The sequence below is a fragment of the Pseudochaenichthys georgianus genome, chromosome 10 (assembly GCF_902827115.2).
Source record: "Pseudochaenichthys georgianus chromosome 10, fPseGeo1.2, whole genome shotgun sequence".
NCBI classification, from domain to species: Eukaryota; Metazoa; Chordata; class Actinopteri; order Perciformes; family Channichthyidae; genus Pseudochaenichthys; species Pseudochaenichthys georgianus.
In genome coordinates, this window is record NC_047512.1 from 24,323,370 (window position 1) to 24,347,051 (window position 23,682).

Consider the following 23,682-nt stretch of genomic DNA (forward strand, 5'->3'; position numbering starts at 1 on the left):
CCCCTGACCGGAGTTGTTTCTGTATTCTCAAGCTATTCTCGCTTCCGCACCATCGAAAACCTACGAATTGGATTGAACCTAGCCACTTATACCAACAACTATACGTGTATCCCCGAGTGAAGAAATGACCACGGTAAAAAGCAGGTAGGAACAGTGTTTATCCTGTTTGTTTAGACAAGTCAATTGTGCATTGATTAACGTTACTGTAACTGAGAGCCGGCCCATGAGTGCTAGTTAGCATTGCTAAGCTAGCTGAGCAGTAGCTGTTAGCTACGCAGCCGGCAATGTTTAAATTCGTGCACTCGCAGATTCCAATGTGTGCATTAGTATTACAGATCGTTTGTCAAGAAATCAAAATAGCAAAACGCCATTGTTTGTAAAAATGCAATTGCTTGGTTTGTTTTGTAGCTAGCTAAATGTGAACTACATTGCTACTTAGTATGTCAGGAGTAGGGAAGGCCTGGTCGTTGCCTTTTTCTGGTGCATTTTCATGCATTGGATCTTTTTAATGCACTGCCGAGATTGCAATGTTGTTTAGTCAGCGTGGGGCGATGGGAATAAGGACTTCTGCGTTAACGTCCACTGTTAGACCTGCAAGTGTCAGCTTGGCTTAAACTTGGCATCCCTGATAAGCAGGAGTTCCTGTGTTGTCAAAACATACAAAGACTGCTCTGAGGATAAAGAGGCAGCTCCGGGCTACACTTCAGGAGTGTGCGCTGCTTGAAAGGCGAGTGGGCTCCTTTTCTAGGACTGACACGGAATTTTGGATACATTTTAGGCCTGTATGCTGCTGGCAGCACGGAGTGATAGCTCAGCTCACTGTGATCTAATCAGCACATTATGATGACGCAAAACGGAACAATAACAGACCCTGTCTCCAAAAATACACGCACTCACAATCGTGTAGGTAACGCGCAGATTTACATTTTATGAATGTTTAATCACAAAACTGCTGCAGTCGTTAATGTTTAAATGCTTGGTAACTGTAATCATTGCATTCGTGTGGTTGTATTCCCTGTAGATTGACCACAAACAAAACAGTGTCTACAATCTTTGAATTTGCCCATAACTGTCTGAAAAAAGGTGCATCTGGTCTCACAACCCGAGGATAATACTATCTATAATTGTACCAATCTTTCTTGAACAAATTACATGCATAATATCAATGTTCACTTAGCCATGCAATCGTTTTATAATGGAAATTGTTTTTGATTTAAGAAAGAAAGAAATGTGTGACAAATGATAGATTCATTTGTATAAATGTAATCTTAATCTGTTTAATTGTCATGATCCTTTACATTTAAATCTGAGTTTTGTTTCCTTTTACAATCGTGCTAAACCCGTATTTGTCAATCAGCGGAATAATATTGACTCTTGTGCCAGGCAGCCTGAAGAAAATAAATAAATCTGAACACATTTTAAAGTTCAGCTGCCTTCAAAATTAATATAATACACAAACTGTTGAAACATACAGAAACAGTGGATTTGTTATATAAAGTACTGACAACATTGACAGTCAAAACACAGCCTGCTTTTTTTCTGTCATTTGTTGTTTACATGGACCACCTCTGTTGAAAAAAAAAAAGTGATCCATATGTATATACCAACTAAATGTTCTGTACTTTAAAACTAATATGGTACAGCATCAGTTTGTTCTTTGAGAAACTAAATGTGTTAAAATGTCTCCAGGTAAAATGAGTCTGGCATCTTCTGAATCACATCAAGACCAAATGTCAGAAAAAGCAGAGGAGGTCAGTATGCAGTTTCTTGCAAAACGATGTGTTTGGCCCCCTTATATTTACTTAACTGAAAAAAGACACTAATCAGTAAAGGAAAATATATCACGTTTGTTTTCTCCGTCATGTTGTCAAGCTATTAACATAAATCCTGTATTGTCATCAGCCTGGCAGCTCAACAGAAACTATGAAGCCTTCCTCTTCTCGCAACAGGAGGTGAGTAGCAGTTATTGTTAAATGTGTCTGATTTTTTGTTTTTTCAAAAGAGATCATAAAAACACTGCTTGAAATATTAAAGCTGACTTCTTACTTATTTTAGGAAGTCCACTTCTGTGGCTAAGAACACTGGAAAAGGATCCGACTCGTCAGCCGAGAGTGAAAATGAAGGTGCAACTTCTGACAATCCTTCAGACACTAACACAAGCAGCGCTTCTAAAGGTGAACTATGGAGGTGCTTGATGGTTTTGATCAAGATATTGTTGATGCTGAATAGGAGGCTAATTTGATATTCTCTTGCTTTTGCCTGATTAGGCACTTTAGTGATGAGACCATCTGGGAATGAAAATAAAGGCGCCATGAAGCTGAGAGTGGATTTCAAACAGAAACCAACAGGTGACTTAATCTCATGATTAGTGTTTGTTGTTCTGAGAGAACATGCATAGGATTTTAATGTACACAAACTGCACATCCTTAAAGTAATACACAAATAAAATAAAGATAATTGTTAGTTGCAGCAGTAAAAAAAAAGTGACTAAAACGGCTTTATTTCCTTTCTTTATCACAGATGATACTTTGCAGAAGAAGATAAACTGCACTGCCTGTGGAAAACAAGTAATACAGTTGCAGCGTAACGCGGTGTACGAGCATCCCGCGCTCAAAGTACTAATTTGCAAGGTAAATTCAAATATACATTTCAGATTATTTTGTAATGAGCATTATAAAGACATTCTTCACTGATATTGTTCAGTCTTTCCATTCTTAATGTCTGATTTTATTTATTTTTCCTCTAGTCATGCTACAATTATTACACCAGTGATGACATTAACAGAGACTCCGATGGGATGGATGAGCAGTGCAGGTAAGGCATTTAACACAGAACCAACAAAACATCATGATTTATGTGTTACTAAAGTAACAAGAAGGTGCACAATAGAAGTAATTGGATATAGGGCTGGGCGATTTGGCCTAAAAATAAAATCTCGATTTTTTTTTTTCTAACTAATGGACAATTTTCGATTTAAACCTCGATTTTTTTCTGTTTTTTTCTAAACAAACCAGACCAAGGCAACATTTAAATACATATTTTCTTTATTAACACAATAAAAATAAATGAGATTACCAAGTAGTCTAGGCCTATGTGAACAAATCAGTTGTTCAAGAATAAAAAAAATTAAATAAAAACAGCACCACGGCACTTATTGTGTGTCATTAATGTGCAAAGATTTTTTTTAAATCAAACTGGAAAAAAAATCTCTTGTAGGCCATCCCTGAAAAAACTTGTAAGATGAAATACAACAAATAATGATAATGAAATGAATAATAAAAAAATACCCTCAAACAAAATAACATCCCTTTAACTTTCTAGGAAGTTGTCTTTCTACAGACTTACACAGAACAGTTGTTTGTTCTATGTATGACCGCTTGTACCCGAACCACTTCCATACAACTGAAGTAGCACCTTTTTTAGGAATGAGTTCTTCATCTGTGTTCGTGGACATTTTTATGGTACGTCTGTCGGTGAAGCGGTGAATGTGATTGTAGTAGGCTATGTGACTACCCGATCTGCAGCTCTGCACATGCGCACAGTGTTATCAATTAAAATCAATGTTTTTGATGGCATAAAGTACCTTAAACATACCGTCAGTTTAAATGCTGTTTTATACTGAAAAACCAGAAGTTCTCGTGCGCAGTTGTTAAGCTTTTATTCTGAAAATCCTTCATCTCCGGTTAGCATTTAGCATGTGGCTAATATACCATTTACTATAGAGGTGAATTTAGTAGCGATATGACATGGAGTGTTGCACACCGAAACCTACTGATTTCAACACTACAACAACTGTATAGACGTCGAGATATTATTATTGCTGAATATTAAATGAAGGTACAGTTTATTTGAATACGTTTGTTTACAGACGTGGGTAGCATGAGACAACAACCGGAACTACCAGAAATGAAACCAGCCGTGAAGTTTTTCCTGTCTTGAGTATTGATGAGTCATGAAAGAGATAAGGAGGAGAAAAGGCGTGTTTAGTTATATATGTAATGTACAATGTCTGAGTCCTCTGTTATGCTCAACAACGAACAACGAACACAGCATAACAACAGCAGATCGGGCAGAGCTGCAGATCGGGTAGTCACAGGCAATGTGGCTGAGTTTTGTGCGCGTTCTGGAAAGTGAGAGAGTAAGCTACTCCGGAGTCCCTTAAAGCAAAACAAATCTGCGGAGTCTAGAAATGTTTTAAAATCGCGATTTTTCGGTTCAGCCATTTCACAAACCGTAGGAAAGTAAAAATGCAAATTAATCGTGAAAACCGAAAAAAATCGCCCAGCCCTAATTGGATATTAAGTTTAACATTGTAGGCTTTCATTCTTGTGTTTTAAAATGTATATCAGTTTGAGACTTTAAAACATTTATTTTTTAACAATTTTGTTAACATTAAGTAAGTAAAGACCCTGTGTGCTTTCTGCCCTAAAACGTGTTGAATTGTTTCTCCCCAGGTGGTGTGCTGAAGGTGGCAAGCTCATCTGCTGTGACTACTGCAACAACGCTTTCTGCAAGAAGTGCATCCTGCGCAACCTGGGCAGGAAGGAGCTGTCTGTCATTACTGATGAGAACTCAAAGTGGCACTGCTATGTCTGCAGGTCAGAGCCCCTCCAGGATTTGGTCTCCAAATGCCACAGTGTCCTTGAAAAACAAGAACTTCAATCCAAGCAACGAAAACCAGACAAAAGCGAGGAACGTGAGAAAAAGAGACACAAGAATAAAGAAGTCAAGGAGCACAAGCCGGTTGTCAATGGGAAAGAACACAGCGAAGGCTCAGGGTCCATGACTTTCTCCTACAAAAAACTGCAGGTACCCAAAGAATTTTTAAAGAAAACAAAAAAGCTTGTTGAGACTACAACAGGTCTGAACAATACGTTCATCCAGTTCATCCAGCAGGCAGCCAACGAGCAGGAAGATAAGTCTATCAGATACCGGCATTTGAAAGCCTTCAAGGCCGTGCTTGCTGATTTAAAAAAAGCTCACAGTGCTTTGGAGGAGGCTTTGGGGCCTGAATTAAAAAACATGGAGTTGCAGAATGGTAACGAAGGGCAGCTTATTGAAAGAGAGCACTCTAAAGTCGCTGCTTCTGTAGAAAACAACCATGTGGATAATGTGGCAGACGCAACAGAGGGTGCTGACGTAATGGAGGATGCTGACGTAGAGGCAGAAGCAACGGAGGATGCTGAAGTAGCGGAGACCGCTGAGGACGCTGATGTAGAGGCAGAGGATGCTGACGTAGCGGAGGATGCTGAGGACGCTGATGTAGAGGCAGAGGATGCTGACGTAGAGGCAACACAGGATGCTGAAGTAGCGGAGACCGCTGACATAGCTGAGGACGCTGACGTAGAGGCGGGGGATGATAACGTAGTGGAGGATGCTAACGTAGTTGCAGAGGAAGCTGACGTCGCGATGGATGCTGACTTGGCAGATGAATCTGACGAAGCAGATGACCCTGGCGTTGCGGATGAGGAAGAGGCTGACGTAGCCGCAGAAGAAGCAGACCTGAAGCAGCATAATGAGAAAGCCATAGCCATGGACATGGATCAAGTGTCAACTGAGACTGAACTTAAAGACAGCCAAACAGAAACTGATCTCACCAAAAAGAAAATTAAAACTGAAGTATGTGATGAAGGGCTGGTGACAGCAGGTGAAATGTCCCTCGATCATGACATCATGTCTGTACCTCCATCTGTTCCTGAGGAGCTTTTTCAGATGGTGGAGAGTCTTGCGGATTCTACCATGCTCTCCCAGACCGGCTCTGATATGGTCACAGACGCAAAGTTAAATAAGAACTCAACAACTAAATCCCCCCAGCCCAAGGTGAAGAACCTCATAGTCAAACTGACCCCTGTGCCTGTCGTGACGACACGTGGGTTCACGCCCTCCTGGTCCAAAAACAAAGAAAAGGATGGACAGCTGCAAAAAAAATCCAAAAAAGAAAGTGACAAGGAGAAAGGCGATGCCCCTAGTGCTGTAGACGGGACAGAAAGCCCACCACCAAGCCGTCGCTCCAGTAGGTTGAAGACCACTCCATTGAGGAAGCAGACTGATAAAAGGGGTAAGGAAGAGTCCTCTGATTCAGAGTTGGAGGAAGATCGTAAGGGCAAAACCAAGTCCTCCAAGACATCAAGAAACGCCAAGAAAGAGGATGGGGAGGAGACCAAGGATTCAGAGAAAAGTCCAGTGGATTCTGACTCAGACGAAGTTCCAAACGTACTGTTGGAGAAAGCAGCAGCTGGCCGCAGCACTGATGAGGAACAGGGAAGCACAAGTGCTAAAAAGTGTTTATTCAAACTAAACAACACATCTACAGAAGACACAGACAAAGCATCCAAACGCAAAAGGAAATCTGCAAGCTCCGATTCAGACTCTGGAAACAAAAGTAAAAAGACGTCCAAGAAGAAGAAGAAACAAAAAGGCTCAGATAACGCCGACTCTGACTCTGAAAAAGAGAAGGAGACGAAGAGTAAAGTGGCCTTAGGGAAGAGGAGATCTAGCCGTGTGAAGAAACAAGACGAAGCAAAAGAAGGAAAAGGATCAACAGAGAAGAAAGCAACTAAGCTGAAGAGGTCTTATGAAAAGAAGCGCAGGGGAGGGAGTCCAAAAGCATCCGCCAAGCTTCAGTCATCGTCCAGTGAAGATGATGATGAGGAGGAGGAGGAGAAGGCTGATGGAGATGACAGTGATGCACAGAAGATCAAACCCATCGTGGAGGATAACGTGGTGGGAGGCAGTGGAGCTTTCCGACAATCCTCAGGTAATTTAGTCTGAAAGAGTGTTTAGGGTTCAAGTTATAGGTCAGCTGCTCTTTTTCACTTTTACTCCGCGTTTGATTTAAAAATAATACCGCTCATCTCTTTACATCAAAGTAAATATGTAGCTGAAGCCTAGTTTAGCATCAAGCTAGCCATGCTTTTTACAAGCAACAATCGGCTTACCAACGACTCTAAAGCTCACTGATGAACATGTCTTCTAGATTTTGGAAGCTGCTTGAGCACCAGAGAGTATAAAGTAATAGAGACTTGCAAGGCATTCTTTGCATGAAAGCCAATGTATAGACAAAGCAAATAGTGCAACATGTCAAATGATTCCATCAATGACCTAAGCTTTCTGCCATTAACAAGGTTTGTGCCCTTGTTCTTCTGTAGGTGACGAAGATGACGATAAAGAGAAGGTCTCTCAGGTTTTCGAAGATGACGATGATGATGATCCTGAAAACAGGTACTTGCAGAACAACAGATTGTAAGATAAACACAATCGATATAGAGTAGGGATGCCTAATAAGAAAGATGCCTGAGTGCTAGCCCTCCCTGCTAACCTATCATTAACTGTTAATTGAAAAGATTAGTGCTGCAGTGCATGCTCGACAATAGATTAGATGTGCTTGCAATACTTGACTTCTCAAGCAACAGGCGCTTTCACACCGGAGTACTTTTCCCTTTTAGTTCCGATAGTTCCTGGGATTTTGCGTTCACCCCAAAAAGAGAACTTAGTTCATGAGAACTGTTACCCCCTTTTTAGTGCCTGCTAGAGAGCAGGTACTTTCTTGTGGAGAAAAAAGTTCAAATTTCTGATTGGCTGGGCAAATTGCAAACCACGCCAAACCATTGTATTTGCTAGCATTAGCATTATTAGCATTAGCCCCGCGCACCAACAGAGAGAATAACTTATGGCAACACAAAAAAAAAACATGGGAGCGGTGGAGATGAGGAGGTGTCGGCGTTCTGGCGATTTACTCGGAAGGCTTCAGTAGTATCTGCTCTTTAATTCCTGTCAAGTCCTTCACGTTTTTGGCCTGTACCAGTGATCTGACTTGATAGGCTAGAGGGCAACAGAGGACGCTTTGGACAACTCAAATTCGTTCTTTTTGTCTTTATTTATCAAGACAGCTCAAAGAATTGATCAGGTTGAAAACCTTCAAAACACAAAGGACAAACAAAAGTTAGCTCACATGCTACACAAATTACAAACATTTTGCAGGTCTCACTGCATTCTCAATAATAATAGCACCACAAACTATGTTTTAATTAAAATGAATTAATTGTTCCTTTAAACCCCATCATTAACTTAAATGAATTAGAGTGTTTATCTCCACTTGGAAACAATCACCAGAGAAAACCTCATCTGAACACCTGTGCTGTCTAAATTGCACAGAAAACAAACGGAGCACAGGCAGACCGCGCTGCGTAAAAAAAACCAGTTGATTGCGCAACAGCACTCTCGCAAAGTGCGGCAACAGATCATAAACACAATAAACATACCAACGGCGTCTCCGGAGCCTCACACACACTGTCGCCTGGTTCTCCCTCCGTGGCTTTGAGAGCAAGAGACCGGCCATCACAAACTCCACCCCTTTTGTAGCCGCGTTGCCGGAAGCGGCATAAATATCTTTTCTACAGCTCGCTTATGAAAAGTAGCCCACGCTATCAAAACTAAACAAATACCCTCTCCTGGTATTGAACAATACTATAATAATAATAATACTAATACTCTAAATGAAAACACATAATTATTTATTAGTCCGTTTTTCACAGATATTATATATTGACTTTCGTCCCGACACCTCCCACTCGAGCTCCTGGTTTCTAACCCAAGGAGCTCACCAGTTCTTCACCTTCAAATCACACCTGTTCTTCCACAGGAAGTAAGATGACAAGGCGCCTGACCTCTCTATGAAGAATAGTGGCAGGGATCCTGCTTGGATGTCCCTTGTACCCTCCACAGACTTTATTCTTCATCGCTGGGACTGGGTAGCTGGGAAAGGTTCTCACATTTACATCCCTTTTCCATCAGTGTTTACGCTGACCACTCTTGCCAGTTTGTAATGTCCTCTTAGGCCATTTTGGTCAGCCAGCCACAACACATCTCCCACTGCGACATCTCGATTCCTTGTGTGCCATATTACTTCCAACTTTGATTCTGCCCTAGGCTGGTCCTTAATCTCCAGCCACTTCCTTGCAGCTCTCCACACCCAGGCTATGACACCGACACGTTTTTGAAGGCTGCAGAATCTTTTCACCTCCACAGGATCCTTCACTGTTTTTCCTGTGAGATTTCTGGTAGGAGTCTGATCGGCTCTAGGTTTCTCCCAGTGGCTCTTCCTTTTTCTGTTTCCCTGTGGGTCTTCTAGGCATGCATCTCTTTGCTTTATCTTGGCTTGAGCTCTTGTTATGGCTGCTGAGAATGCCTTCCTCTGGAGCTCTCTCTGGCTTGCGCTGCCACCTCTCCAGCTGATCTTATTGGCCACTCCTCCACTCTGTACCTAATTCCCAGGGCTCTGTTGTCCTCCTCTCGCATCTGATTTGGGAGGATGAGAGTTTTACTTACAGCTGTTGCTTTTTCTCCTCCCAGGAGCGCTGCTGCAGTTTCTTGCCTCCCACTTTGACCAGACCGGACCCATGGTTTGAGGCATAAGCCACCAGCTCTTTCCACCATTTTGTGCTCTTGGGCTTTATCTACAGCTTGCCACTCAGGCTCCTGTTTCAGCTGTTTTCCTGTACTCAGGACTGTGCCCTCCACAGCACATTTGTTGTTGGGGAGAGAAGTGGGGTCTTCAGTCCAGAGATATTTTGCATCCCAGTGTGGTGATGCAATATGAGAATCCTGCCTGACGTAGGTTAGGCCTGCCTTTATGATATCCAGCTCTCTCTCCTCCGCCAGGGTCATCTCTTTACCTCCTGGTTGGCAATTTCCACACCGACATCCTCCACACTTAGGCTCACAGGCTGCTCCAATGCTGTCCCCCCTCCACCATTCCAGGAACTCACGATTAGTTGCAGCTGTGACCTTTACTTCAGCCATATCTTCCTTCTGAAACTGTGCTGGTTTGTCTTTTGGAAGCTTTCTCTCCTCATACCTGACTGCAGCTGTTCTCATGGAGCGAGCAAAGTGTGTGTTGGACCTGTGTGCCGCCACGTCAATCTCCTCAAACAGTTCTGGGTGTGCTCCGCCTACTGTTTTTCCCAGTGGACTTTCCCACAAAACAAGGTCTCCAACCACCTTTACTCTTTGTGGAGCAAGTCTTCCTTCCCTGTGGCTTATGAGGAGCTCAACTTCTTCTGGCCTCTTTAATTCTTCGAGCTTGACCTCTGGGAAGAACTTCTGCAGTTTTTCAGGACTGATGACTCCATGCACTTTGGCGATCTCCCTTAGGCCATAGCAGACAAGTTCATGTGCCTTCTCTGTCCCTTTAGGAGTCTTGACTCTCACCCTAAGGAGGTATCTTTTTGTGTTCACCTTGATGGTCATTCCTCCTACACCATACACAATCAGAGTTATTTTTTCACCTTGCAACCTCAGCCTGTCAGCAGCCTTATGGGTGATGTAATTTGTGTCTGAGGCAAGGTCCGCTAGAGTCCCAATCTTCTGCCCTGCATTTGCCGTGACCTCCAACAGCATCATGATGACAGGAATGTCCCTGTCCAAAAGCCTTGACTGTCCTCCAGCTCTGCCTGTAACTGCGGTTTGGTTGGTAAAGGCTTTCCTGCACCTCCCTGCACGCTCTGGGGAAAGCTCAGCCAAGAGTTTCTCCTGCTCCTCTGTGAGTTTGCTCTTACTTCTCCAGTCTCTTCCTCTCCTCTCTTCAAAGGGCACTTTGCTTCCCCCTTGTGGACACAGAAAGAAATGGTGATCTGAGGTGTCTCCTTTTTTACAGTCTTTGTTCCTGCAATATCCTCCTTCCTCATGACATCCAAGACACTTTCTGCATGCTCCAATTTCTTTAGAACAGCTTTCTTCTCAGGCACAGTTAGCCCTTTGAACTTCCTGCAGAAGAATATCTTGTCATAGTGTCTCTCATCTCCACACACAATACACACTCCTCCATGCTCGGCCTTCTCTGCAGATCTTGTGGAAGCATATTTCTTCTCATACCTCCTGTCTGGATGGTCTTGTCTGTCAGTTCTATCACCGATCCTTAGCTGTTCCAGAATCTCTTCCTGCTTTTTTAGAAATCTAAGGAGCATGTCGAAGTGGTTGTCTGGTGTGACATTATTGTTTGGATCCACCATGAAGCCCAGCCAATCTCTCTTCACAAAGTCAGGTAACTTGCTCTCTATGGACTTGATTATGAGTGGGTTCTTCATGGCGCCTGAGTTTCCCAGCTCTGTGAGGTCTGCAAGGGCTTTTTCCACATGCTGTATCAGCTCAATCACCTTTCTTGGCTGGTTTCCTTTCACATAAGGGATTCTCTCCAGTTCTTCTAAGATTTCTATGGCAATAGTTGACTTATTTCCATATCTGTTGTCCATTATCCTGAACATGTCTTCAGCAGTGTTGTCGGTTGAGAGTCTTAGTTCCTTTGAAATCTTGTCATCCACACCGTCTAGAAGATGAATTTTCTTAGCTTCAGAAGATCCAGGTGGCTCCCCTTGTCTTTGCAGGCTTTCCCAGTCTTTCCTCCAACGGTGGTATTCTCTTCTGCAGCCATAGAAGATGGGAAGACTTGTGGGCTTAATCCTCACTACTGGTATTGCTGGTGATGGTAGTCCTCCCCTTCTACCTGGCGCTTCTGCTCCCAGTTCCTCCGCTGCAATCCTGCGTGAGTTGACAAATTCACCTTGCCTCATCTCAAGTCTATTTCTTATTGCTTTGAGTTCCTTGACTCTGCCAGCTAGATCTGATTTCGCCATCATGGGTATCCAGCACCCCCAAACTGTCATCACTCTGGTGGCCTCCTTCATCCGCCTCTCTAGAATGGTCAGGAGCACCCCGTAGCCTTCCAGGTAGGCTCCTTCCACAGGCACATTCCCAGCGTGTTCACTGACTTCTTCTGCTTCCTCAATTGCAGTGATGAGCTCATATCGGCCATATCTGGACCACAGGTTATCTTGAATAAGGCCTCTCACCTCTTCCATTCTGGCTTCAGCCTCCTCTGCAGTCCTTTCACCGTCGGCCTCTTCCTGCTTTGCAAGAACTTCTTCTTCCTTTCCTTCTGCCTTTTGAGCGTCTGCCTGCAACCCAGCCATGCAGTCATCATTTGCTTCAAGAACCTTTTTTTAATCCCTCTTTCAGCTTGGTGAATTCCTCCCTTAGCTCTGCTTCGACCATTCTACCTGCTTCTCTGTTGAGGTAGTTGGCCTGCCTGGTGAAGTTGCTTTTTGCACTTGTTCTTGCTTTCTTGAGCTCTTTAACCGTCTTCCCCAGGATTTCTTCCGCCATTTTGAGCTAATGGAAATCCACAGTTTCCCCTTCTCTGCGCCAACAGCTTTCTCTGGACGTCTGAAGCCTTTTATCCTCTGGCCCAGGCTGCTCCACGTGGTTTTCAACTGTCCAAGTCCTTCAGGTTTATGGCCTGTACCAGTGATTTAGCCTGACTTGATAGGCTAGAGGGCAACAGAGGACGCTTTGGACAACTCAAATTCGTTCTTTTTGTCTTTATTTATCAAGACAGCTCCAAGAATTGATCAGGTTGAAAACCTTCAAAACACAAAGGACAAACAAAAGTTAGCTCACATGCTACACAAATTACAAACATTTTGCAGGTCTCACTGCATTCTCAATAATAATAGCACCACAAACTATGTTTTAATTAAAATGAATTAATTGTTCCTTTAAACCCCATCATTAACTTAAATGAATTAGAGTGTTTATCTCCACTTGGAAACAATCACCAGAGAAAACCTCATCTGAACACCTGTGCTGTCTAAATTGCACAGAAAACAAACGGAGCACAGGCAGACCGCGCTGCGTAAAAAAAAACAGTTGATTGCGCAACAGCACTCTCGCAAAGTGCGGCAACAGATCATAAACACAATAAACATACCAACGGCGTCTCCGGAGCCTCACACACACTGTCGCCTGGTTCTCCCTCCGTGGCTTTGAGAGCAAGAGACCGGCCATCACAAACTCCACCCCTTTTGTAGCCGCGTTGCCGGAAGCGGCATTCATATCTTTTCTACAGCTCGCTTATGAAAAGTAGCCCACGCTATCAAAACTAAACAAATACCCTCTCCTGGTATTGAACAATACTATAATAATAATACTAATACTCTAAATGAAAACACATAGTTATTTATTAGCCCGTTTTTCACAGATATTATATATTGACTTTCGTCTCGACAATTCCATTGGGGAACTAAGTGCTGGGAACTAAGTACGGCAAAGTCCTTGGTGTGAAAGTGGCTATTGTTCAAAATCTCACAGCCTTGTTCTCTGAAGTGTTTTGTTTTCATTTTAAATACTTTACAACAGCGTTTCCGCCAGGGGGGCGTCTTGCCATCATTTTATGCCCCGGAACTCGAGCCGAGGGCGTCCAAAGAAATAAATAGTTCGAGAGAAGATCGAGACTTTTTATAGCTTAAAAAGGACAAGGACATCTCTCTGTTGGAGGGGCAAAGGAGTCTGGTGGGATTATTTTCGCCGCTAGCAAAGCGTGTTCCTGTGACGGAAAGTGTACTGCCGGCGAGCCTTGACGGGGGGTGCTATTGGAGAAATTATCCGGCTCACTAAAAAGAGCTGGAACTCCCATCACGTAAAGAGATAGTATCTATGAAAGGACGGCTCAATTCATAATTCAAGTCAAGTGACACGACGTGACATCACAAACCCCCCCGCTCTCGGGGTGGACGCCCTCTCAGCCCTGGTCTGGCGGAAACACTGCTTTACAATGTAAAACATACAACATGTGTTCAGGGCAGCTTTTCTCTCTGGTTTATGTCAATCTGTAATTGTGCGTGGTTTTTGCCCATAATGTTGTAATGTTTTTATAGGCTGCAGATGTTTCTGTCAGATAACCTTTAAACCATGAACAAGCTCCAAGGGCAACTTGATATTACGACCCTGTATTGTGTTCATCATCCAGATAATTCTGTATAATCCCTTATTTATTATGTAATTAACGTGAAACTCTTCCCATTTCTCTTGAAGGATTGCAAAGAAAATGCTTCTTGCCCAAATAAAGTCAAACTATTCTTCTGGAGCGGAGAGCTCCTCTGATGATGAAGACGATAAGGAAGCAAAGTCCTCGAAGAAAGCTAAAAAAGAGGATGATGATGATGAGGATGATGATGATGAAGAGGAGCAGGGAGGTAGTGTAAACTAGCTACTTAAGCCTAGTAAAACAACATTTCAGTGTGTATAGTCCTAAACAATCTGCTCTCTCTTTTCAGACGAGGACACAGGCGACTCTGAGGATTCTGATATTGAAGTGAAGAAGCGTGGCGGACGACACAAATTGCTTCGTCACAAACTCTCGCTGAGTGAGGGAGAATCAGGAGAGGAGAAAGCTGGCAGTAAAGAGAAGAAAAAGGGCAAAAAGAACAAGGAGAAAGGTTGATTCTGAATTTTTAATTTTCCCCATTTGTCCTATTTCATAATAATAATAATAATAAGAGTGCAGATGTTCTTAACTCCGATACCGGCAATTGCCTTTTGTTTCTGTGTCAGTGAGCAGCGATGACTCTTCGGACTCGGACTTTGAGGACTCAGAGTCAAGTGAACAGTCGGGGGTGAGCGAGGAGCTCAGTGAATCGGAGAATGACGGAAAACGCAGAAAGACCAGGTGGGAAGAGATGGACACAATCTATCACTAGTTATTTATCTCTGCCACTAGATCTGGATTGATCTCCTGCTGCTCTTGCTTACATTGATTCTGTTTTGTGTCTGTAGATCTTCAAAGAAGAAGGAAGAGGCGAAACAGAGAAGTTACAAGCAGCAGAAGAAGAAGCGACGCAGGATCAAAGTTCAGGAATCCTCTTCCAGCAATGAGAAGGTGTTTAACATGCAGAGCACTTGAAAGTTTTTCTTGAACTGTCCAAAAGTTTCTTTCTTGCAAGGCAGGATTTGCCAAGTGGAGACGGTGGACCCACATAACGTTTACGATTCCAGTCATGCACGACACGTAAAATGTTATTTGAACTTCCCCCTGGGGTGTGTTGTGAGGATTATTGAGGGCACACATTACTCATAGGCTGGCTCTGCTTCTGATCATAGGAAGTGCAATTCTTTCCCTGAGGGCTAAAGATCAGAGGGCTGAACTTTAATGCTTTCATTTTCACAGAGTGGAGATGAAGACGCCGAAGACCGCAAAGGACGCAAAAAGCTCCGCAAAATCCTGAAGAATGACAAACTGCGGTCAGAGACCAGAGATGCTCTGAAAGAAGAGGAGGATAGGAGGAAGCGTATAGCTGAGAGAGAAGCACTCAGGGAGAAACTTCGAGAGGTAAAAATGAACTGTTTGGACTAAAGTCTCCTGATAAAAAGAGTTCACGCCGGGTAAAATGTTCAGGACCTCCTCATTTAATACTTGTAAAGGTTCTTGGATACAATTTGCGGATCTTCCCCAGTTATTGGAGGTAAGCTTGCTGAGCAGCACTGTCGTGAAGATATTAAAGTAAATGATGGATAGCACTGTGAGTCAGCCTGCTGCTGATCGCTCTCCTTCTGTCTGATCAAACTGTTTGATAGTCCACAGTTTGCTTAAAGTGGCTATTAAGTGAAAGCCGGAACGTCTTTTGCTTCTGTACTGTGATGCATCTACCCGTGAAACGGTTCATTTGATAGCTGAATCATTCACATTGGATTGGGTCTCCTAAAAAGTGGGTGTGCTTACATCACTGCTGGCTCCAAACACACCTCCCTCACCTGCTCTGAGATCAGGAGGAGGGTGAAGGAAAGGAACCTTTACTCAACCGTTACTTCAACATTTTGAATTCTTGTCCTTCATCTGCAGGTGCTTCCCCCGCAGATTCAGCAGGACATTTCCAAAGTTTGTTTTTGAATCAATTTTTACATTACGCACAATTCTTTTGGAAGTGAAAACTAAGATTTTGACCCACTGACGGTGACGGTGATGATACTATTATTGCTTGTAGTGCTGTTATGGTACTAGCTTGCACAGTCACTTAAAAGACCAGCATTAAGCTCTGGTAGTTTTGCTTTGAATTTATCATTTATTTTAATTCAATTGAAAATGAATCAGTTCAATACCAAGTCTCTATTTGTGTTCGTTAGGAGATCTATGTTATGCATTATGCACTTGGATAAATAGCGGGTGTTAACTTGATCCGTGGATATACTTTTTTTGAGGTAATATTTAATAGACATTTCTTCCCCTGTATATTCAATCCTTTTTTCAGGTGATTGTGGCGGAGGAGTCTTCCCTGATGGCCTGTCCCATCACCACCAAGCTGGTGCTGGATGAGGATGAGGAGACCAAGGAGCCGATTGTGCAGGTGCACAGGCAACTTGTCACAAAACTCAAACCTCATCAGGTTGACGGTAAGAATGACGTTTATTCAGACACACAAAATCAACATGGCTGAATATAAGCCAACCTAAGCCCGCATAAGAAACACAGAGATTCTGTGGATTAATGTCGGCCCCATTGTTTTTGTGTTTTGTTTCAGGGGTGCAGTTCATGTGGGACTGTTGCTGTGAATCTGTGAAGAAGATCGAGAAGTCTTCTGGCTCCGGCTGCATCCTCGCCCACTGTATGGGTCTGGGGAAAACTCTGCAGGTATGGAGAAGAGAGCAGCATGCCCGTCCGGGGCGGAAAATACACTAAACCTGTATTTAAAAAAACAAACAAAAAAAGCTAAATATAAATGTGTTTATGGAAAAGCACAAACATTATTAATCTGAACTGCAAAACATCTGCATTTTCTCCATTGGATTAAAGCACTTGATACACAATGATTTGAAAGTACTGATTTAGAGCCTTTTGGGTCGGGGTCACTGGTTTTACTTTCAGGTTCCCACAGTCTTAACAAACTGAGAATTGAAGCATATCAACTTTTTAGCGGTCACAATCCTTTAATAGTGCATCCAAGAACCTTTAAATGTGTGTGATTTGATATGTAAACTGCCACTTTAAGCCTGTTTAACTGTAGTTATCGTTTTGCCCTGTAGGTGGTGACATTACTTCACACTTTGCTGCTGTGTGAGAAGCTCGATTTCTCCACAGCCCTGGTGGTTGCTCCCCTGAACACTGTCCTCAATTGGCTCAATGAGTTTGAGAAGTGGCAAGTGGGAATGAAGGATGAGGAGAGTTTAGAGGTAAATAGTTGCATTGTTTTTAACCTTTCTAGTAGTTTCAATTGGACTTTTGTGTGTGCATTCAACACCCCCCCTGATGTGGGGCTTCTTTTGTTGATCAATGTCTCTGTTTTGTTAACCAGGTGATTGAGCTGGCCACAGTGAAGAGGCCACAGGACCGAGCATACGCCCTTCAGCGATGGCAGGATATGGGTGGCGTTATGATCATTGGATATGAAATGTATCGAAACCTGACGCAGGGCAGGAACATCAAGAGCAAGAAGCTCAAAGAGACCTTTCAGAAGACTCTGGTAGACCCAGGTACAGTGCTGTGATGGAGTGAACATGTTTTTATGACATCTTGCCCCTTTTTAAAAAGGCTGTGCCATTTGCCCCTTTTGTCTAAAACAGGACAGCTGACACATGGACAAGAAAACAATATGAGACTGATCAGAAATTGGCCTAATATTTTGGCATTGAAGCTAAATTGATCATTAAATAATGGTGATAAACTTAGTTTATATAGCCTGTTTCATACAGGGGGGAGTAGTTCAAAGTACCTTGCAAAAAAGTAAAGAAACAAGCGAACAAATAAAAAGAAGACAGATTTAAACATGTGCTGCTGTAAAACCAGGCAATAAAACAAAAGAAGGCATAACAACAATAACACTTGTAAAAGATCAGTATAAAACAAAGGAAGAGCGACGGCTAGTAAAGGGCAATGCGGATTAAAAAAGCTAAAAATGTTCACAGAGCTTGCATCTCTTATTGCCTCAGGGAAAGGAATTCCATCGTTTCTGTTCATAGCTAAGAAAGGCTCAGATGTGGATTTCTTTTATTTATTTGTGAAATATGGGGATAGGCGGTATAACGGGTTCATCACCTTCATTCTCTGTCGCAGCTCAATCGTATCCTCACTGGTTCCGTGTCTGGTGCATATTTTAAAACTATTTTGCCAAGATGTCAAATGATTGTCAGCTTTCGGTTTCTTCAAAGATCACAAATGACGTGTCACCTTATTTCAGAAGAGAAAAAGCGTTTAAATACCAACACAGAAGTGAACATAAGGGATATTCTGTATTGCTTATATCCACGTTGGAATACAGTTTGCAGAGGGATGTTACTACTCACTCTGAGAGCGAATCACATGCCCTTCCCTTTAAACCTTCATCGGGCAGGCGGCTCGTCCCAGAACACCTGTAGACCTTTACCCAATTTTCCTTCCCTTTGTTAAAGCCAATAAATATCATTTTGTTTTATTGTTAAGTTCTCTGACTTTGCCAGTACATGGAAAGATGTAGAGTCATGGTTTGAGTGGAGTATCTTTTAGTATTTTGAGTATAAATGTTCTAATGCTGACTCCGCAAATATACTTTGATATAAATGTTCCCTCATTTTGGATAGTTGGTGTTTAAGAAACCAGCAGCACAGAGGTTGAGAAGATTATGAAACAACACACATAATGAAAGAAAGCAGGTCTGAAACCTTTAAAAGCCTTGTTAACAATAACGTTACAAGTCTAAAGAGTGTGAAGGGAGTCACTACGTTGTTACTAGTTCATCATAAGCAATGATGGAACTGCTCCAGATGTACTTCCACCTTTTGAATGACATTTCCCTTGTTGTGCTTTCCCCAGGTCCAGACATGGTGATTTGTGATGAAGGTCACATCCTGAAGAATGAGGCGTCTGCTGTGTCCAAAGCGATGAACTCCATCCGGACGAGAAGGAGGGTGGTGCTGACGGGAACGCCTCTGCAGAACAACCTCGTTGAATGTGAGCCTTCCGGTTTGAGTGGAGCACTTCGATCAGAGGATTTTGTGAGATTTTTGGATGTGAAACGTATGATCTTTGTGTCCTTACCAGACCACTGCATGGTGAACTTCATCAAGGAGAACCTGCTTGGTTCAGTGAAAGAGTTCAGGAACCGCTTCATTAACCCCATCCAGAACGGTCAGTGTGCCGACTCCACACTACAAGATGTCCGGATCATGAAGAAGAGGGCTCACATCCTCTATGAGATGCTGAACGGCTGTGTCCAGGTAACGACAACAACAACAACTGGCTAGAACAATTTGTTCTCTTTGCTTCATAAGAAATCCTTCTGAATCTTTGCTTCCCACAGAGGAAAGATTACACGGCACTCACCAAGTTCCTCCCACCCAAACACGAGTATGTGCTGTCGGTCCGAGTGACTCCGATCCAGTGTAAACTCTACAGATACTACCTGGAGAACTTCACAGGTGAGAAACACTAGGAGAAATTAACTTAGTACTTTTCACTGAAATGCTGGGCTTTTGAGGTACTTATTTTAATTTCCATTTTGTTCTACTTTATTGTTTCCTACTCCTTAACAGTTTGGAGGCAAACATATTGACCCTGTTCGATGTATCTGATGTTTTAGTGAAATAAAACCTTATTTATCCTTTTGTGAAATCTACAAACTGACCAATCAGTCAACTCTGCCTGTTCATGCTGGAAGTATAATTCCATAAAATACTATATTTTCTGAAATAGGACATTTTATACTTAGAGTACATATTGATGCTAATACTTTTATAACATTTAACTTGAGTACATTTTGAATTAATTTGGTTTCTAACTGGATATTTGAACACTCGTAAATCAAGTGTTACTAAAGTAAAATATCCAAATGCTTTGTCCACTGCTGAAAAGTGCCCTCTTATAACCAGGAGCACCCAGTGAGAGAAATACAGTGCCACTTGATGCCTCTAGGGGCTGCTCGCCGGGCTTCTACAGTGTCCCGTCTGATCGCCCAGACAGGGATGAAGTTTGGACAAAATTCAATTGGAAAACACATGTAGTGCAGGACTAGGCTAAGTCCTTCTGCAGGAGTCGTGTTTCTCTTTAAAGGGCGCTCTTGCATGGATGTCTTTTTCTCAGATGAGGCTTTTAGATAAATGAAAGGTCTTTCTGGTCTTCCACTCTTTCGTGCTGCATTGTTAAGTCGTTTAGTGGACTTTCCTCTCAGAGGTGTGTGTGTGTGTGTGTGTGTGTGTGTGTGTGTGTGTGTCGCAGCTGGCAGAGTGCCGCGGGCAGGGTTTAAGCCCAGTTTCCCACGTCTCCCTAATGAAGAGCTCTGGGAGAGAAGGAACAGAGGGTGGGGGGGGAATGTGGGGGCATAAAGGAAAGGGAAAGAATTTTAGAGGGGGGGGGCAGAGGTTTTACACCAAAAGCGAGAAACAAAGAACAGGAGAGCCGGTATGTGAGAAGAGGCGTGATGGGGGGTGGTGGTATGTGCTGTGGCTCATTAGGCCAGGTTGTCCACAGGGCAGGAGTTGTGGCTCTGGACCTCCACAGTGATGTTTTAGGACCCAAGACCACCAATTGGTCAATCAGGGGGGGGCACCAATGTTCCTTCCTTTTACCATTGCCTATGTCAAATCTACTGTAACCTCTGACCTCTCGGGGTCAATGAAGGCAGTTACAACATGAACCTTTCAGCAGCTGCCACTAGGATCATAAATCTGCTGATTGAACAGATCGGACTAGACGCGTTTTAATTTACAGATTCGGCCGTCAAAATATTGGCTGACACTTCTTTCAATGTTTCATTTTTTTTGAGAGTTCTTGAACATTTGGGAAATGCTTAAATAATAAATGTATATGGTTGCATTCGATATACATCATGAAAATGATTTATTTTCAACACATTATCATCTACGAACTCTCTTATGTAAACCAGAAATCTGGTGATACTTGAAATGAAACGATCTCGTCGTCATTGTCAAGTTTGTTTGTTTTGTCTCCTGGCTTCTCACACCATACACAGAGCTAGCTAAGCGTTAAATATCCATGGTAAAAGTATCAAAGTTATTGGGAACAGTTGTTCAAAAAACACATTGGCAATAGAAATTGATTACTGTGGTTATTAAGGAATAAGCTTTATTTTTTACTATTGGAATTTCAATTTGATGAGAGGCTGGATATTTTTGGCTCATGTACTTGAACATTACTCTTTGAAGATGTAGGAAGTGTGGACTCCATAGACAGGTGGTTAGGTGAACACACAAACGTTACATTTTGTTGCACTACATTCTCCACATCCGTATGTATGAAGAGATTGATGGCATGCTGTCCAGTTCATAATGCAAACGCACATCCATCTGCCTCCTCACACTCTTTCCCTTGTGTGCAGGTGTAGGGAATGCTGTGGAGGGGGGCCGGGGCCGCGCCGGGACCAAACTCTTCAGTGATTTCCAGATGCTCAGCAGAATCTGGACCCATCCCTGGTGCCTTCAGCTGGACTACATCAGTAAAGAAAACAGGGTAGGGCTGGAAGACCAGACTGAACCACACTACACGGCAATACAAAACTGGAATTCACACAATACAAAAAAACCAATACAAATGTAGTGCTCACAGGTCATGCACCTGAGGAGAACAACATGCATATTGTCCTTATACATCATTTATGTACCACAATCCAACTTTGGTATGCCATCTCTCTTTCAGGGTTTCTTTGACGAGGACAGTATGGAGGAGTTCATCGCTTCTGAGACGGAAGAAGAGTCCTCCATGAGTATGACCTCCGAGGATGAAAAGGCAAAAAAGTAAAAACATGAATCCACTTCCATTTTCCCCTTGTTGTACAATCACATGGAGATGACCCTTATTTAACGGTCCTGCTCTCCTGCACCCATTCCTCCTTCCTCATAGGAAAAAGAAGCGAGGCAAGGGAAAGAAGAAAGGCTCTGAGGACTCGGACAGTGACGAGGTGGAGGTCATCAAGGAGTGGAACACCAGCACCAGGGGCAAGAACGGAGAAGGTCGAGTCCGACCAGAACCTGTAGAAGAACGTAAGTTTGTTGAACATTTGAGTGCATTGTGGGTAGTCGGAGGTGCAAGTGAGGGAGGTGCAAGTGAGGTGTGTGAATAAAGGGGATGTTTTTTCTCACTCGTAAATTAAAAACAAATGATGCCTTCTAACACTTATTTCAATGTTTAATTATGAAGAATATTATCTCTGTATAAGCCAGCCTAATTATTAAAAGCTCAGCTTTTGTTCTTAGTTTATTATGATGTCAATACATTTTGAATTGAATTTGAAACGGTGTATTGAGTTTTTGTTCTGGCTGATTTAAGGTAATAGAATCAACTGTAAAGCCGACAATCATTGGGAACTTTACTGAAACCAATTGATGACATTGGTGCTTTTTAAATAACATCCACACATACTGCAGCTGTAGCGTAGCAGAGGCAAATCGTGTGGTGACGCTCTGTATTGTGAGCTTCATGTCTTTGCTGCTGCTTGTTGTTGTGAGACTGTACCAACAGCATTAAGATGAATCTCTTACTTTGTGTATGACGAGCAGCTCGGCACGCCAGCTCTCCTGACTGGCACAAGGAGTTTGTCACTGAGGCTGACGCTGAGATCCTGGAGCACTCTGGAAAGCTGACGCTACTCTTTGAGATCCTGCGCATGGCAGAGGAAGTTGACGAGAAAGTGTAAGTGTTTGAGGTTACTCTAATGTGCACATAGAATCTTTTTGGCCTCTTCTTTTCTGCAGTTGGTTTGCAGCAGGGGTGTCAAACTCAAGGCCCGGGGGCCAAATCAGGCCTGTGACTTAGTTTCATGTGGCCCCACAAGAGCTTGCAGAGAATATAATATGTTTATTATACGGTTACATGCCGCTTTACAGAAGCACGTTGCTCATAAACTACATGTCCCACAATGCATCTTGAAATTGGATTTTTTTTTCTCTCAGAATTGGATTTTTTTCAAAATGTTATTTCTTTATTTTTCAGAATTTGGCTTTTCTTTTTAAATCCTTTTGTGACATTCTCACTGAAGAGACTTGCAATTATTTGCCCTAGACTTCTGCTTTCAGACGGAGTAGATAATAATCCAATGCAGAGGCAATATAATACATTATTTTATATTACATATTTATATATGTATTTTTATATAGTCTTATATATAAAACTGGCCCTTTGAGTGCAACCATGATGCGAATCTGGCCCGAGATAAAATTGAGTTTGACACCCCTGGTTTGCAGTGTTAGATGCCGTGAATTGACTGGTGTTTCTTCATCGGTCCTCAGGTTGGTGTTCAGTCAGTCTCTCATCTCTCTGGACCTGATTGAGGATTTCCTGGAGCTGTCTTGCAGAGCTAAAGACGAAAATAAGGTTTCTCCATACAAAGGTACAGTAATTTCATCCAATCTGACAAAGCCGCTAATTCAAGAAGTTGTCATTTCCTTAGGTGGGCTACGATCAGCTTGCCTCCTTATGTCATGATTTAAAATGCTGTTTTTAGTTTCACGATGTGCTAAAATCCCAGAGGAATGCTTATTTTTGAATCCAGCTACTGCCTTTATGGAGTGAAATAGCGCAGCTGTCTGACAAAGTTCATTTTTGTGGTTTTACAGTAAAGTCTCTGAACAGACGCAACTGTGTTTGAGGTGTAAAGTTTGCCTTGTAGAAGGCTGAAGTGTTTTCTTATGGAGATGCAGGTTTCACACTTGTAAGACAGCCCGCATGCAACATGTATTTTTGTAAACGCTGGTGTGCTTATTACCCTTAAACACACACAGACACACGCACACACACCGCCGCTGGTGTAAGGTCATGTTCCTAATTAAACTTCAGCAGCTGTTTTTACTTTCATTTTGAAAATGATTAGACCTTGACTTTTTATTCCACAAAAAAATGTTTGCTCAAGGGTTTGTAATTTGTAATGAAAAGAT

The 23,682-nt window shown here is 42.6% G+C and overlaps 1 protein-coding gene across 3 annotated transcripts in view; it reads left to right on the forward strand.

The window, feature by feature from the left end:
- The first annotated feature begins 6 nt into the window (after positions 1-6).
- Positions 7-23,682, forward strand: part of atrx (ATRX chromatin remodeler) — a 39,951-nt gene continuing 16,275 nt past the window's right edge. The window contains exons 1-27 of one of the 3 annotated variants that reach the window (XM_034093470.1): positions 7-144; positions 1,690-1,751; positions 1,903-1,952; positions 2,056-2,174; positions 2,268-2,348; positions 2,521-2,630; positions 2,747-2,814; positions 4,455-6,757; positions 7,149-7,221; positions 13,867-14,027; positions 14,109-14,270; positions 14,386-14,500; positions 14,608-14,710; positions 14,999-15,160; positions 15,671-15,706; positions 16,077-16,218; positions 16,347-16,456; positions 16,849-16,995; positions 17,118-17,295; positions 18,611-18,748; positions 18,839-19,014; positions 19,098-19,215; positions 21,132-21,262; positions 21,449-21,546; positions 21,653-21,792; positions 22,309-22,441; positions 23,038-23,138. In XM_034093470.1, coding sequence (XP_033949361.1) covers positions 1,695-1,751; positions 1,903-1,952; positions 2,056-2,174; positions 2,268-2,348; positions 2,521-2,630; positions 2,747-2,814; positions 4,455-6,757; positions 7,149-7,221; positions 13,867-14,027; positions 14,109-14,270; positions 14,386-14,500; positions 14,608-14,710; positions 14,999-15,160; positions 15,671-15,706; positions 16,077-16,218; positions 16,347-16,456; positions 16,849-16,995; positions 17,118-17,295; positions 18,611-18,748; positions 18,839-19,014; positions 19,098-19,215; positions 21,132-21,262; positions 21,449-21,546; positions 21,653-21,792; positions 22,309-22,441; positions 23,038-23,138 — 5,212 coding nt within the window. In that variant the 5' untranslated portion in view covers positions 7-144; positions 1,690-1,694. The remainder of the gene's footprint in view (positions 145-1,689; positions 1,752-1,902; positions 1,953-2,055; positions 2,175-2,267; positions 2,349-2,520; positions 2,631-2,746; positions 2,815-4,454; positions 6,758-7,148; positions 7,222-13,866; positions 14,028-14,108; positions 14,271-14,385; positions 14,501-14,607; positions 14,711-14,998; positions 15,161-15,670; positions 15,707-16,076; positions 16,219-16,346; positions 16,457-16,848; positions 16,996-17,117; positions 17,296-18,610; positions 18,749-18,838; positions 19,015-19,097; positions 19,216-21,131; positions 21,263-21,448; positions 21,547-21,652; positions 21,793-22,308; positions 22,442-23,037; positions 23,139-23,682) is intronic. The other 2 variants (XM_034093472.1, XM_034093473.2) reach the window with 2 other exon arrangements.